Source organism: Taeniopygia guttata, chromosome 2, assembly GCF_048771995.1.
Source record: "Taeniopygia guttata chromosome 2, bTaeGut7.mat, whole genome shotgun sequence".
In the NCBI taxonomy this organism is placed as follows: Eukaryota; Metazoa; Chordata; class Aves; order Passeriformes; family Estrildidae; genus Taeniopygia; species Taeniopygia guttata.
In genome coordinates, this window is record NC_133026.1 from 133,981,791 (window position 1) to 133,998,553 (window position 16,763).

At 37.8% G+C, this 16,763-nt stretch overlaps 1 protein-coding gene across 3 annotated transcripts in view; it reads right to left on the reverse strand.

The window, feature by feature from the left end:
• Positions 1 to 420: 420 nt before the first annotated feature.
• RSPO2 (R-spondin 2) overlaps positions 421 to 16,763 on the reverse strand; it is a 99,244-nt gene continuing 82,901 nt past the window's right edge. For all 3 annotated transcript variants that reach the window (XM_030266575.4, XM_030266574.4, XM_072924935.1), the window contains one exon: positions 421 to 2,555. In XM_030266575.4, the coding sequence (XP_030122435.1) occupies positions 2,446 to 2,555 (110 nt within the window). In that variant the 3' untranslated portion in view covers positions 421 to 2,445. The remainder of the gene's footprint in view (positions 2,556 to 16,763) is intronic.

The window sequence follows — 16,763 nt, forward strand, 5'->3', positions numbered from 1 at the left end:
GAAGAGCCTGTGACCAAATGCCTTCTCAGTGCAAAGCCTTTTCCTAATGTGCAAGGAACAGTCCTTTCCAACCTCCAAAGTGTGATCCTCCAAAATCCCAGTGCTATGAGCACACTGACAGGGTCCACCATGCAAAGGCAGGATGTCCAGGACAAAGGAGGAACTACAGAGGGCCACTTAGGGATAACTATTTTCATTCTACACTCCCAAGAAAACTCTTGGTGTGAGGGTAACTGGGACAGGAGAAATAAATGTACATCTTATGCTCAGGATCTTCTCAAACAAAACAGTTGTATGGAAAACCCTCACATTTTTCTACTCCGCTGGAGGCAAATCTGCATCTCCCCACCTTCTGCAATTTTTCTACATGTATGAAATTCCAAAAGAATATGCTATTTGAATTAAAAAGGACCAAAAATATTTTACTCAGGAGTTTGTGACACCATTTTATTGTATTTTGTAGCATTCTTTCTATGACATGCCTAATACAATATTTGTAACCACTACTGAAAGGCTTGTATGAGGGCATTAACTGCACTTACAGCCAAATTTGATTACCAGTAAACAAACAGACAGCTACAGTTCTCATTGCCTTTTTTTTTTTTTTTTTTTAAAGTGAGAATTTTATGTCCAAAATAGCATCCCAGGATTAGAATAATCTTACTGTCTGCAACATTATTATGTTCTAAGTAAATATGGACATACAGTGAAAACCTCATGGTTGAGTGGAAGTCCACAAGCAGTTTGATGGAATATTCATATGTATCTAACATATGTACATTTTGGTAGTAACACTTGTCATAGCTAAATACAGATATATTTGTGCTTACAGATGCTTTATTTCCCTAGTTTATTTGAAAAGCATATAACCCATAAAACTAAAACTGAAATTTGTAGGATTTTTCTAAAGTATATGTCAAAAGAGGCTTGTGGAGGTCTGCAGTCTGTTTTGCTGCTTCATTTTTTTGTGTAGGTATTATGCAAGTTTTAGGTCTAAGAGTGAAATAATTTCTCTTAAGTGACACCCATTTTAGTGTAGGCTTTCCCTGTCAGGTATCCAAAAATCATTTTGAATGATAGCCCAATAATGCTAGATTACCAAATTACATGACCTGTGCCATTTTGATGTCCTACACAGAAAATTTTCTCTACCTCTCCCTCCCCAAAAAATATCTCAAAGCAAACAACAGCTGCAGAATAAATTTGTTAAGCTTCTACAAATAATTGGCAATACTGGGGAATTGGTGTTTTCTATACTTTTGAATAGTTGACCATACATGAACTTTATTTTGTTTCTCTTTTATTCAGGGAAAAAAATTATTTGTTTTGTTATCTGATTGTGTTGGGACTAACTGAAATAAAACACTGCATTACATTGGAAAAAAAACAAAAACAAAACAAAAACACCCAAACTACACAGTCTTAGATACCAAGAACTTTACAAGTAATTTCTCTCCTGACACTCAAAACTTCTATCATGGTTGTGCCTCACCTTAAAAAACATTTAACTTCTTTTTCTGAGACAAAATACATGGGGGCTGAGGCAGAAATAGTGAATAGTAGAAAGAATTTTTGGATTACTAGTCTGGCAATCTGGCAAGTACACTTCAGAGCTGACACTCCAATGTGAGGGTCAGTGCAAGGTAGTTCTGGAAATGAGTGTGCTTTGCAAAGGAGAAAAAAAAATCCAGTTAATACTATTGAGGAACATAAGATAGTTAAAACTAAGCAAAAAGTAAACATTTACTGGATTATTTAAAGTACATTACTAGAACGAACAGGACATACCTTTAAACATGTATAAAGTATTATACATAAAAATGCATAGATGTACAGTAAATATGCTCATTTATATGTAGACAGAGTAATATGTACACACAGAGCCTGTTGTGCTTGGGTGAGACTAAGCAGTGAATCCTGCAGCACATTGTCTTAAAGCAGTTTTATTACACGACTGTGTCAACGTAACAGGTGTGAGAACAATGTACATTAACACTAAGTAGGTAAGTCATACCCATTTACTCTTGAAATATACAAATATAGGAAACAAAGGCCACAAATGCAATTGTACCTACACCTCCAAGACTTCCTTTTTTTCCCCTATTTATTTAAATATGCACAAGTCCACCTACTGGTGCTGTGTAGGTTTCTTTCCTTGTCAACATGTTGACCAGGCACTAAGAACAATATCGTTGATGCACTTCAGGACCACTTTCACTGATCCAACTCAGTGCACTCCTGACCTTGAAGTCTCCAGGTCAAAAATGAGAGGAAAAAATAAAATAAAAAATATATAAATAAAACAAACAAGCTTGTGGGCTTTATTTTCACAAGTTATTTGCCACCAATACTGTCAAAGCAGCTGAATTTAGTGCATCCATGGGCAGGAGCATATAGCAGCTTTTGTGCACTTTGCAAAAAAATACATTAAGGAAAACCAAGTCTTTACTGGCTTGTTTTATCTGTTGCTAAAAAGATGCTGTGCTGCTTCTGAGCCCTTTCCATCAAATTCTTTTTCTTCTTTTTTTTGTCCTTCGTTTTTGCTGGCCTTCTCCCTAAAAAAAGGAAAAACAAATAATAGCAATGAGTCAAATAAAGAATCCAGAAGTGACAAAAAACCCAACAAAAACATCTCAGTGGTACAGAAATGATCAATAGGGATTGCAATGGTAATACTGGCTAAAGAGCTTCAATCACCAGTGAAAACAAAAGTTTTCAGTGTGTTACAAAAGAAAGCAGGATCCCTGACTGTCATCACTTGTCCACAGGCACAATTTTTCTGGAATGAGTAACCATGTTGATGCCGGTTTCATTTTTGGCAGGGTAAGTTACACAAGCAACGTTATGCAAGTGCTCAAGGCCCAGAGCCAAATGAGAATGCAGGCTCCTTACCCACTGGAAGCTGGATATACGCCTTAGACCCTTGTGTAAATTTCCTTGAGTGAGTAATCCTATTTAAGTCATGTCCAATACATCTGTGATTTCGATGAGAAATTTGGCCTTACAGCCCAAGAACTTGGTTGGATGCCATCCTACCTGCTTTGGCAGGGACAGTACCAGAACTGTTGCTATTGCTTATTAGTACATTGTGCCTAATTCACACAGTATATAACTGTGCAGAAACAAAAATTTAATTACATGCTTCTACTATTGAAAGTTCATGGAAAATAAACAAAATTGGGAAATCACCATCAATTCAGAAAAAAAAAAAGTTTACAAGCTTTTTGAAAGATTTTCCTGTTTAGCACTAATAATAAATCAGTGCCCTTTGGTTATCTCAGCAAAGATAGCATGGACAGAAAAGTGTCAGATACAAAGGCCCTCATTCAGCAGTGCATTACCTTTTAAGTATATGCTTAAATCCTAGTCTAGTAGGATTTAAGGAGACGACCAAATGTTGTCAGATGTGAGAATGGTCTGGATTTTCTTGGCAGTATCATATACTAAAATATGTGATCAATAGTAAAAAATAAGGTTATTCAACTCTAGAAATGTCAACTTGAGAAACTTTCAGGAACACTTAATGAACTTAAGAAGACAGTAAAAAGAAATTCGGTTAGCAAATTACACAAAAATGTGAAAATGCATTTTTCATCAACATTGTCAGTACATTATATATTGGGAAAAATGTTTGCCAGTCTAGTTTTGTCTTTCTTCCATATAGTTTCTTAATTAAAAAAGTCCAAACCAATGCAAAGAGTTTTTCTCTATTTGATAATAATACTGAATAAATATGATTATAAAATTATAAAAAAATTATGATTAATTAAAAATATGTACATACTTCATGTTACACATTGGTAATACATTTTCTAGGCTACTACTCCCTAGGAATTATTGGAGTACCTCTATATAAAATAGGACAGGACATTAAGGTAACGAGCACATGAATTTAGTCCATATTAAAAATCATAAGTGTCCTTGGAGTTTACTTCTGCTTCTCATTAAAGTCTGGCATTAAAGTTACTAATGGCGTTTTGCCATTTTTAAATCAAGTTAATCCTACACAATAAATCCTCAGTCCAACCAAGCATTAATCAAAGCAGCTTTTAAGTTAAAACTCTTTAGTAACAGTGTATCTAATGACAAGGCACGCCTAATGAGGTCAGAGGGAAGGAACACTTGACACAAAGTGGTGTTACAATAAGGTGGTTTGAATTACAGAAATTTCAATATAATTTTCTTAGGGAATTCTACTGCTTGGTATATTTTAAGGCATCAGAACTTGCATTAATATATTGTTCAACACCGTATTCTAACTTGCACTTTCAATATGCTAATTTTTTTATCCAAATCTTAGAAATGCTTATTAAGCAGGAGTAGATGAGGGGAAATAATATGAGAAAAGTGACCAATTCTCCTGGTCAATCGATTTTTACAAGACCAGCAGAATCAACACGAGCTTTACTGAAAATTTCCTACCCAATTTGCTCAGTGATCTTACCTTCTGGGGTTTTTCACTAAACAGACCAATAAGTAAAAGAAATTTAAATTTCAGTAAGTGTCTCATCTAGTTTCTTTATGATGTCCTCCAGAAAACTAAATTAATTGCTTACTTTAAGGTAGTGAAAGATCCTATTATTTTTCCTCTAAAAAACTGTGAGTTGAGCTGATAAAATGACACACAATACAGTAGGTATCTCTGTTTAAGCCTTAGAAAGTAGCTCCTGCAACACAAACATCAAACCAAATTGGCAGCACACTCCCCATATGATATCCTTAAAATAGAAATAATGGGATTAGAGCGCAATGATTTGATGTCACTGTGCAACAAGCACACTGCAATGCTTCTGCTGCTTTGCAGCACTTGCCTCCCACCCTGCTTTTCTATTCCAAGGCATACCAAAGGCAAATTAACTTCTACCTGTGCTGTGGACTAGCTATCCATGCAGTGGCAGCATCCCTGAGCCACTGATAAATGATAGTTTGTTCTTCTGTTAGGAGCTCTTTGGCTGCTCACTATATCTCAATTGTTGTACAGATTACATTCCATTATTTTCAGGAGAATATTAAACCACACAGAGAAAATCCAGATGATTTGGTGATGCTAAGAGTCTCAAATTCCAAATGTCATTTCAAACAGTAAACTGAATATAAAAGGTATTTCTTGGGTAAACATCAGTTCCCATACTGTTAGTAAAACGTAACAGAGATTAGAGATTAGCAAGAAAAAAACTGATTATGAAGACTAGAGTTCAAACAAAGTATGCTGTTGAAGTCCCCGTGCATAACAACTTTTATTAAATGATTTCAATTACATTGTTCATTTTATCAGCAGAATCACAGTGAACAGAAGTATCTCCTGAATATCTTGCTACAGACATCTTTTGAAGAACATGACATTTGTCCTGTGAGAGGATCTGTGAGCCAAGCTATCCCGTTTCCTGGCTGCAGGGCAGTGGGGGAGGACAGCCAAGGGAGGAGCCTGTCCCCTGGGGCCAGGATGGCACAGCTGCCTGTGCTCTGTGCCATGGGTCAGGTGTGGACAGCCCCATGTGCCGCCTGTGTTCCTCACACCTTGCCACGCTCAATTCCTGCTCCCCAGAGCAAGAGCCCTGACCCCAAGCTGGTCTCTCCATAGGAAGCAGCAGGGCTCTGCCATGCTTGTCTGTGTCATGCAGTTGAAAAGGAGTGATATTTTTTAGCAGCACCATATTACAGTCCAGAACCTGCTGTGGCACATAAAAAAGGTAATTCCTGACTGAAGCAAATGAGGAGAGTGAGTGAAAGGACTCTGCCTCTTTAGAGGGGTTTTATTGCAATCAAAAACAGCCTATAGTATTTTTTTACATAACATAAAGTGACAATACAAGAGAACTGGAAAGGGATTTATTACAAGGAAGGACATGTGGTGATAGGGCAGGAAAAAAATAGCTTTAAACTGAAGGAAGGTTGGTTAATATTAGATATCAGGAAGGAATTCTTTACTGTGAGGGTAGTGGGGCACTGGAACAGGTTGCCCAGAGAAATTGTGCCTGCCCCAACCCTGGAAGTGTTCACAGCAAAGAATGGATGAGGCTTTGAGCAACCCAGTCTAGTGGAGGGTGTCCCTGCCCAGGGCAGGTGGTTTGGAAGTAGATGATCTTTAAGGTCCCTTCCAACCCAAACCATTCTATGGCTTATGAATATCTGAGATACTAAGTCTGATCCAATTACCCTAAAAACCTCTCCTGATCAGAAGAAGTATACAAGCAAGCAAACAATCCTTTCCAACTGCCTAGAATCCACAGTCAGCACTGATCTTTTAAGTGACATTACATCCTTCCTAGAGGAAGGATGCTCATCTGCTTGTCATCTGGCAGATGCAATGCACCTTGTTTCTGCTTTCTGGGTTATAGGTCTCCAGAACAAGCCTCATCTTCAATCTTTGTTTTATGACTGCTGTCTTTTTTTTTTTGTTTGTTTTTGTTTTTTTAAGACTTTGTTGCTAGAAGCAAGGGGAGCAAATATAAATAATTTGTACAAGGAGCAGGATATCTTAGCACTATTCAGGTTACTGTATTCTTATAATTTTTGACTGTCTTTTCCCTTGCATACTAACTAGCTAACTAGCTTTTCCTTGGAAAGCATTTTTATCTCGGACTGTCTAAAAACAGGCTCCTCAATTTCTGTTATCAAAGTCAGCTCTGAACATGATTTACATAATTTGTTTAATTTTCTGTGAAGTCATATGTATCAACTGAAATGTATAGGGCACAAGAGAGATGTGAAATGTAGCTGAATTCAGTGTTCAACTACCTACAAACAAAAAAGCCCTGAAAGCTCAATCTATCATTCTTTATCTCAAACTTCTGCACAGGTTATTTCTGCAGAAGCAATATTGATAAAGCCATTAATTTAAACTCTTTATTCGAATTTTTAAAAATTCAGTTTTGCAATTTGATTTGTAAATTACCAATGAGTAAGTCTTTATTTTTTTAAGTAATGTATCCCAATGGGTGGTGTCTTTACAGTGTTATTAATTAAATTTTTGTTTGGACCACTTAGTTCTGGTAGGTAGCAAGGCAAATAATGTGCTATGCAATGAAATATTATAATTAGCTAACCATGTATTTTAATGGCAACATATAGGTAATGGTCCAATAACATATAGGTTATAATGTAAGTATAACGTGAATTCCTGAAAAAACATTATTTATGCTAATACACCCAGCAATTGTCTGTACACCAAAGAATAACAGCTACTAAAAAAAAACACCAAAAAAGAACCTTAAGCTGGATTTTGCTGGGTTATTTTTCTTCATTTTATGTTGCTTTTGTACCATTTTATCAGTATTCCTCCTAGAACTCATGCACTTGTGCCCAGTTTTCTGGTTTGTCTCACACCCCAAGCTGAAAGATGCTTGGAAATACTGCAATAGTGTATTCCTTCTGCATGGACCCACCTGGTAAACTGGGGATACACATTACCTGGTTCAGAAAGAGCCTCTATCACCTTCTGACAGCTGCAAAGGCAGCATTCTCCAGACAGAATTTGGGCAGCAGATTCCTAACACCCAGGACAGTCCTGCCCCCCCAGAGTTAAACAGGGACTCCCAGACACATTTCTTGAGATTCTTGACTAAGCCAGACAGCACCAGTTCAGTGTGTGAGCTGTTCTTCATCGGGTGTGCAAACACTGCCGCACGTACTGCTGTCCTAAGGAACCCTGTCCATTGGGAGGTTCAGCAGAGAAAGTAGAGCATACAGCCACATGAGGGCAGCAAATTTAAAATATTTTAATAAACGGGAAAAACAAAACAACCATCTGCAGTTTTATTTCACAGTGTATTTTCAGCAGTCTTAAATACAAATCATCATATTAGAGCTACCATAATGCTTAATACTCCCTTCCTTATTTAAAACATTTTTCTCTTCTATTGATGATGAGTGAATGATGGGATTTACATGTGTGGGCCTGTTTCCCTTCCTTGGATTTTCATACAGAGAACTTTCACTACTAGCACAGGGGACTCTTAAGATAAGAGCAGACCCTGCTAAATACAAATTTTAGTTTTTTCTTCCCTTTCACTTGTCCTTTTAGGAGCTAAATGCTGCACATTTGTACATTATGCTCTTACAGCCACAGTTCTACCACAGACCTCATGAGTAGCAGCATTTCATCCATGTGGAAAGCTAGAAAAGTTATTATCAAGACATACTACTGAAGGATATCAGGGAACTAATGACAGCAGTGGAAAGATGATAGATACTCAATGATTTACTGGTCAATGAGATCAACTCGAGAGAAAGATGGCAGGTAACAAAATCATAGAATAGAATCATTAAGGTTGGAAAGATCATCTAAGATCATCAAGTCCAAGCACCAATAAAGCACCACCACCATGTTTGCCACTAAACCATGTCACAATCACAGAACCATTTATGTTAGAAAAGACCTCTAAGAGTCCAATCAATCACCATCTTGCCAGCTAGATCATGGCACTAAGTGCCATGTCCTGTCTTTTCCTGAACACTTCCAGGAATAGTGACCCCACCACCTCCCTGATTTAGCGACCCTTTCTGTGAATAAATTCTTTCTGATGTCCAGGCTGAACCTCCCCTGGCACAGCTTGAGGTGATGTCTTCTAACCCCGTCACCTGCTGCCTGGGAGAAGAGCCTGACCTCTACCCGGACCCAGCCTCCTTTCAGGTACTTGCAGAGAGCCATGAGGTCTCCCCTGATCCTCCCTTCTCCAAGGGAAATACCCCCAACTACCTCAGCCATTCCTCACATCAGCTCCTGGAGGAGCCCCTCTGGCAGAACTTTGGTCATGCACAGACCCACAAATGCCTCACTTGCACCACACATCAAGCTACATATAAACACTGACTGCAAAAATCCAAAAACCAAGCAAACAAAGAATTCGGTCTAGAAATTATTACCCAGAAATAATTTATTTCCCATGGCTTTCAGTTAAAAATTCTGGATATTGAAACTGCCAGAAAAATGCACAAATTGTTAAGAAATCTTATAAACACAAAGAAAAAAAAATTCCTCACTGCTGCAGAGTCATCCTCCTCCTAAAGCATGATTTACCAGCTAACACTGACAAGTGGCCCACGAGAAGGGGACATTCAGAGCTTTAATGACTTTGCAAACCACAACTCATGGGCATCCCTATCAACCTCACCTGCTACTGAATTCATGACAGTTTTCCTAAGCTGGTTTGTGGTTGTGGATTTTTTTAATGCCATAACATTTAGGCTGAAATTTGCTCTGCTTGATATGTGCTTTAGGAGGAATATGATTTTGAGGAAATCAGCAAAAGTAAAATATCTTTTTGGACAAGGATTGAAAGACATTTCATCTCGGATGGTGACAGAGGAAAAGAAATAAGCTTCAGGAGATGCAACAGAAAGGGTCATGTGTTAGAAACCACTTTCTCATTTTCCTGGGTGAATTTCTGATGCCATTTGACAAAGTCTTGTGAACAGGTATTTGCCTCTGAGGACACCAGAAGGGATGGAATGATCACACAGAGTACATCAGCTGCTCACGGTACCATTTCAAATCTCCAAAGGCCAGAAGAATGTGTAAAGGTGGGTTAATAAACATTTGCAAAGCACTGAAACATGGCAACAATGGACACCACAAAAATCAAGGAATTCTTTAATCATTCTTTCCTCATTTGCAAGGGTCAAACAATGTTTAGAAAATGAGGTCTTAGAACTATTACTGAATAAGAATACAAAAAAAAATTGTAACATAATTATAGCCATCATCAAAACAGATAAAAATAAGAAGCAAATGGAGGCACTTCCTCAGCTTTGAAATGCCTGAGCTTGCAGGCTTACTGGCCTTCTTTTATTTTTTTTGGTGTAATACTGGTAGCTAATGGTATATTCCCAGCCTAATTAAATTAATAATAGACTAAGAAGTGGAATTCACTTATGCAATCACAGAGTCTGATGTTTGGCATGCATTCTTGCCTATTTGATGTCAGCTTTCTTGAAGAAATCAGAAAAATTTCTGTCTTGAATAAACTTTTCAATTTCTACACAAACCATTACAAAATCACTCAGTGCAAAGCTGATCTGAGTGATATTTCTTACTCAGTTCCTGAAACCCAGAATCCTGATAGTTTATTTTCAACTTAATAATGCCACAACTTTAGGTAAATTATTGTAGCTGTCCCAACCAGCACTTAGTGTTGTATATAATTGATATTTGCATACAATAGACATCAGCTACTGTAATGAAAGCTGATTTAAAAGAGTCAAAGACTAATTCTTCAACTAAAAGAAACTTCAAAATATCTCAACTTCCTGCATCGAAATCCTGCTAGGTTTTTGTTTTCACATATCCATTAAGAAAGCAAAGGTATTACTACTTAGGACAAGAATAAGCAAAGTGAGGTATTCTTTTTCTCCCAAACTACCCATCTATTTTTTATCTGGCCTGAAAACAAATTAACTAAGCAATACTATCTAATCTGATGTTCTTTCCTCTGGACAATATGGTGCAATCAGACTTTGTCATCTGTTTAAGAAATACTGATTCCTACACAAAGAATGAATTCACACGTCACAGCCCATTGAAAGTTCAGTAGTTTTTTCCCTCAACTTTAGGGCAAATTTACTGGGAAAAGAGTCGTCTTACACAGCTGAAATGCAATGCATCTCCCACAGTGCAGTTTTCCAGCATATACAGTAGATGGCAGTGAGAGATGAACTTAAAACTGCTTGCACTCCCAACATTTCCAGGAATATTATTTTTTATTTGTAGAGGTATGTATTCATGAAAGAATATGGAAAGTGAAAGACTAAAAATTCACAAACATACTCAGAAAAGAAAGCAAGAGTAAGCACTCTTGGTGAAGAGGAAAACTAGTGAACTCAAGGGAACATGCAAACTCTACAGAACTCTCATAGAAGACCCTATGTTTAACTGAATACACAGATGCTCAAATGCTGGGTCCCACTGTCCTCTCACAGTTCCATGAAAACAGGTGAGTCTTCACTGCAGCCAAAATGTTTGTCTAATGTAAATTTAGCTCAGAATTCAAACAATACAAATATCAGTTGCATGCAGGGTACTCACTATTCTTATCTTAATCAACACCATGTCAGATCAGATACTTTGCAAGCACAGCCAAGCCAAATATTTACAATGGAAGTTTTGGCCTTATTTATTTTCCCTCCTTTTAGAGAGGAATATAAAGAAAATTTCAAAATAATAATAAAAAAATGTATACACTGTTAACAGTATGCATACACATGTAAATACATTCTAAGCCTACAAGCAAAATATATAGCTAAAAACTAATTAGCTTGAACTTCTCTAGAATTGACTGGATACTAATCTGACTTTAAACTCCTTCTTCTCACTATTTCAAAACGGATTCTTTTATTTTTCTTCTTGTTTCCAAGTGAATTTAATTAATTTTATTTTTATCTCATCATGCTGGGAATAAAAAATGAATTTTATTGAATCAGCATTTATTTTTGGCACCCCCCAAGGTTTAATTTCATACTGGAAATTGCATTTTATTCAATTAAGGGTTTCTTACAGAGAGTAAAATTATACTGAGAAGTTAATTTTTTCTTAGAGATATATTTTCTTCTGTGGAATACTATTTAGTTATGAAGAGTTAGTCCTTTTTAAATTCCCTTCAAGGATTCAGATCAAGAACTGAGGAATACATTTGTTCCAAGATCTTTTTTTTTTTTTTTTGTAGTCTTTTTTTATAACTGAAACAGCTCAGAAATTATTTTTGTTATCACTCATGCCCCTCCATAAGTATTGCACAGTAAATCGTATAGATGTTCAGGAAGAGGCTAAATTAAAAAACTGATAACAAACTAGAGTATAGTCCAGCAGGAAGACTCCTTCTGAATAATAACTGAAAGTGAATATGAATGTATTATTTCTAATATGGTGTAAAATTATTGCCTGATTCTTCTCATGTAGTGAAGAGTGTACCAGGTGAGCTGCTGCACCTGCACTGCTCCCTGGCCCTCTCTGGATTTATGTTGTCAGGGCGCTCGGGATGTTCCAGCGCCTGCCTGAATTTGGTCAGGCAGTCTCATTTAGCTGGAACTCCACCACTGAATACAGCACAAACCTTTCCCTTCCCCACAGACATTTAATCAGACCAATGATCCAAACTTAGCTTTGCAGACATCCTTCTACATGTACATCCCACACTGTGGCCACAGACTTCTCTGTAGTAATGCTAGGACTGCATTCCTAAATTCAACAGTGCAAGAGAACATCCCCAGAGCCTGCCTGAATTGTCTGAACTTTGATCTGGAGCAGCCCCGTCCTTCCCAGGAGGCAGAGCAGGCCAGGGATGCTCCTGCAGGCATCTCCCTGCCTTGGGAGCTCTGAGCTGAACAATATGGATGTGTCCCAGCCTGTGCCCTCAATGCAGTGCCAGACCCCAGCAACTTCAGTGAAATACCCTAGAGACAGTGACTGTCCTCAAACTGTGGCCAGTCAGGAGTTACAGGATGTTCGGAGTTGAGGGCTTTATCCCAAATGTGTTACAGTAGGCTTCCTGCTGGCTTAATGAGAAGCACTTTCCCAAGATTATGAGGCCCTCAAAATTCATACCTGCATACCTTTTCAAAGTCTGTCAATTAAATAATAAATACAGAGACAAATTAGATAATATTTGTCTCTTTTAGAATGCCTACACTTTACATTAATATGATTGAAAACATGTTTTATTGCTTAGAACTTAAGATGATGCAGTGATTACAAATGAGAATTGGGGTCAAGAGAACCTTTAGTGGGATTTCTTACATAAACACAAGAAATTAAACATAAGTTTCATATGCTGTTGAGGTTACTAGCTTGTTGAAGAAATTTGTCCAATCTAAATCCAAAGACAAAAGGAGATGGAGGGTCCAATACTTTGGTAACTGTTTCAGCAGTTAATCATTCCAGCACCAGAATTTCTGTCCAATTCCTAGCTTGAATTTTATTATGCAGGAGTTATTTCTCATTAGTCCTTTCTGTCCGTGATCAGACTGTACATAAATGTTTGTTCATCACCTGAGAAGTTGAACATATGGCAGATTTTGCACACCTTTCTTCAAAGTTCTTTGTAGTCCTCATCTAATTCTTTTTTACTTGTACCTGCAGTTTCTAACTGAACTGCTCTTCCAATATCTTCTATAAAATACAGGTCTCAGTTTGGATGTCAGAATTCTGAAATTAATTTATTTTGCTTCTTCCTTATTACTAAACTTATACAGAAAGGAATTGCATTTGAAATTTTACTCTACATATTGTAGTGGACTCAAACGATTTCTTTTGAGAAACTCTGTTTTTTGGATGCCATTCCTCATCCTGCAGCTATGTTTTCCTAGTTCTACAACTCTTTGATTCTCCAGAATAACTTTATATTTAATTATATAAAAAGTAAAAAGTGATTGCTTTACAAAGTAACCTACATTTTACTTTGGGTCTACCCTATAGTACAGTCTACCATTATCCTCAGATTATTTCTTTTTCCAAGAGATGTTTATATAACTGACTAAAAGAATAAGTAATGCTTACAGATATAACTAGAGGCCATCACTACTTTTTCCTAGACATCCAGCCAGCAAGTGCTTTAATTTTATTTTGTGGTAAAGATAAAGAAAATTCAATAGGTCTGTTAATGGTTAGAGTCTGAACACATTCAAGTATGGTAGGTAGACCTGGATATGACACCTGTGATGCTTCTGTTAACTTCATTTTACAGCTGCAAATATTAATCCAAAAGGAACAAACTTTGCAGAAGCTTTTCATGTATAAATATACAGGCTTAGTCTCACAAAAAGAAATTCTACTTTTAAAGTAATTATGCTTGGTTAAACATTTCCAATGGCATGACAACACCAAAGAAAGAATACCAAAACAACCTGGGCTGGACTTAACCATATGCCTTTAACACTTTTCACATCAGAAGCTGCAATAAGCAAAATGTGATCTCTCAGGGCAGTGCCACAGAGCCCAAGTCTGTTATTTTTCTTCACTACTGAAATGTATAAGAAAAGCCATTAGAAGCATAGCTTGAGCATATTTTCAGAATGAAATCAGTATTACTACAATTAAGGGAATGGCCCTTTTCTGAATCCAGCTGCAGCTGCTAGGACCATTTTTGTCTGAGCTCTTCCTCAGTGCCCACCAACCCAGCAACTACTACTCACAGCTTTGCAGGCAGAAGAGACAGTACTAAAATTGTCAGCCCATGGAAGCAAAGAGTGCCTGCAGGAAGGCTCAGCTCCATCCATGCTGCTGGAGACTAGATGGACAGTTGTGCACCCCCGTGTCCCTGCTCTGGGCAGCTGTGCACTCCCATGTCCCCTCTCCGGACAGCTGTGCACCCCCGTGTCCCTGCTCTGGGCAGCTGTGCACTCCCATGTCCCCTCTCCAGACAGCTGTGCACTCCCATGTCCCATTTCTGGACATCTGTGCACTCCTGTGTCCCTGCTCCGGGCAGCTGCAGGAGCACCTACAGCAGGGCAGTGCGGGCCTCGTGTACAGTATCCACCCTGAATTGAACAAAGGCTTATCTGAACATTTTTTCCCTAAACTGAAATAAGCCCATGACAATAAATTTATCCACAGGAGCTACTCATATGCTTAAATATGCTAAATAATGAGTATGTATTTCAACCCTAAGTGCATCAGTGTTTAAGCACATTGCACTTAAAAGTATTTTTTACATACAGGACTGACCTGAGAAACAGAACTAAAAAATGCTTTTTTTCCCCTTCCAGAAGTAAGAGACTGATTTGCTAGGGGAATCAATAAATGGTCTGCAGCCTCTCTGTTGCAGCAGCCTCGCACTGTAGATGCTCTCAGCACCACAGCTGGCTGTCTTTCCTCTCAGATTCCCCTCATACACACAGCAGCTGGAGACACATTTGGCACCATATGATATAAGAAGCAATATAACATTATGACCAATAATACATGTGGAGTGGACAAATAGGTTCTGTTCTTATTCTGAGCTATATCTGCAAGAAAGACAGTACTATAACCTCTACCATCAGTTTAAAGAACATGTCAAAACTAAATTGAAAAACAAGCTTTTCTTGAATAAAATGTTTAAAATATATATTCACTGAAAATTAAACTAAAAGTTGAAGGAAAATTTGTGGATACTTTCTTAAGAAAAAAAAGGAAAAAGAATACATTAAATAAATACACAATGTAGTTTAAAGGCTACTTGCCATAAAAGGCTTTTCCTGACTGGAAGTTACAGTACACATGTGCTTAAAAAACAGATGTACATCAAAGACTGTTGATTAGAAGCACAGAGAGAAGTAATTATCAGTTTCATTTTTTTAAAAAAAAGAAATTCTTTATTCTAATACCAATAAAACCCTAGTATGTACAGAATTATTCTATGGGTTTAATTAACCATATGAAAAATATAAATGCATGTGCTATTCCAGCTCCACATCATCAGATTCTTATGGCTACTTTGGTGAGCTTCTAATGTATGTGAGATCTTGCCTTTATTATTTTGTGACGGTATTAGCTTAAATACTGAAACTGTTCAAGATATATATATATATATTAGAAATGTGCCTGATGCTAATAATTCTTTCTGCACCAGAGGTACTTCCACCAGTAGATACTGAGGCTGGCTGTCAGAGACTGGAATACAGTACAGCAGCACAAATCACCTGAACTGGTGGCCAGCTGCAAGTGCTACACTTTATGAATAAAACCAGTAACCTGGTGTGGTGGGTGGCATCCCTGGCCATGGCAGAAGGGTTGGAACTAGAGGGTCATTAAGGTTCCTGCCAATCCAAACCATTCTATGCTTATATGAAAATAAACAGAGCAAGAGCACAAGTTTGAACACTGTCCTGAAACACTAGCAGATTTCCTGGCATGTTTCTTGTGCCAACTGTCTTTCAAGAATGCTACCTTCCTGTTTGTCTCTTAGATTAAGAGACGATGAAATATGTACCTGAACCCTTGAGACTTCACTAACTTCAAATTTACAACAGTTTTTCAAGCTGAACAATTTTTACAGATTAGATGCATGAGTGATAAATGCCTGGACTGGAATACATGGTCCTAAAAACCAGACATGCAAGGTGTGGTTTAACCCAACAGGCAGCTAAACACTGCACAGCCATTTGCTGTGTCCTCTTCAGTTGGGTGGGGGAGGAGAATTGGAAAAAAGGTAACATTCATGGGTTGTGATAAGGTCAATTTAATAGGATAGAAAAGGAATGGGAAATAACAATAACAACATCAACAGCCATGATGATGATGGAATACAGAAAACAAGTGATGCACAGTGAAATTTTCCAGCCAGTCCCTGGGAAGCAGGTGCTAGCCCCCAACCAATTCATCCCAGTTTTGTTGTTCAGCATGATGCCATATGGTCTGGGATATCCCTTTGTTCAGGTGGGGTCGGCTATCCTGGCTGTGTCCCTCCCAGCTTTTTGTGCCCCCTCCAACTTCTTGCTGGCAGGGCATCATGAGAAGCTGAGAAGTCCTCGCTTTAGTGTAAGCACTGTTCAGCAACAGCCAGCACGCAAGTGTGTTATCAACATCATTCTCATCCTAAATCCAAGCACTGTACCAGCTACTAGGAAGAAAATTAACACAAATGTATGACTTTGGCTGCATACTTGGACTGGCTAATATAGTTTTAAGTGCTGAAAGGAACTATTAATTTGGAGCAAGCTCAGCTAAGTGATTATCAGCTCCTCACATTGAGGTATGACTGATCTCTACCAAACACTAATTATTTCATCATGTCAGCAAATACTCATTTCTTGGCCAGCACAATCATCACAATCTATTCCATATGTTGATT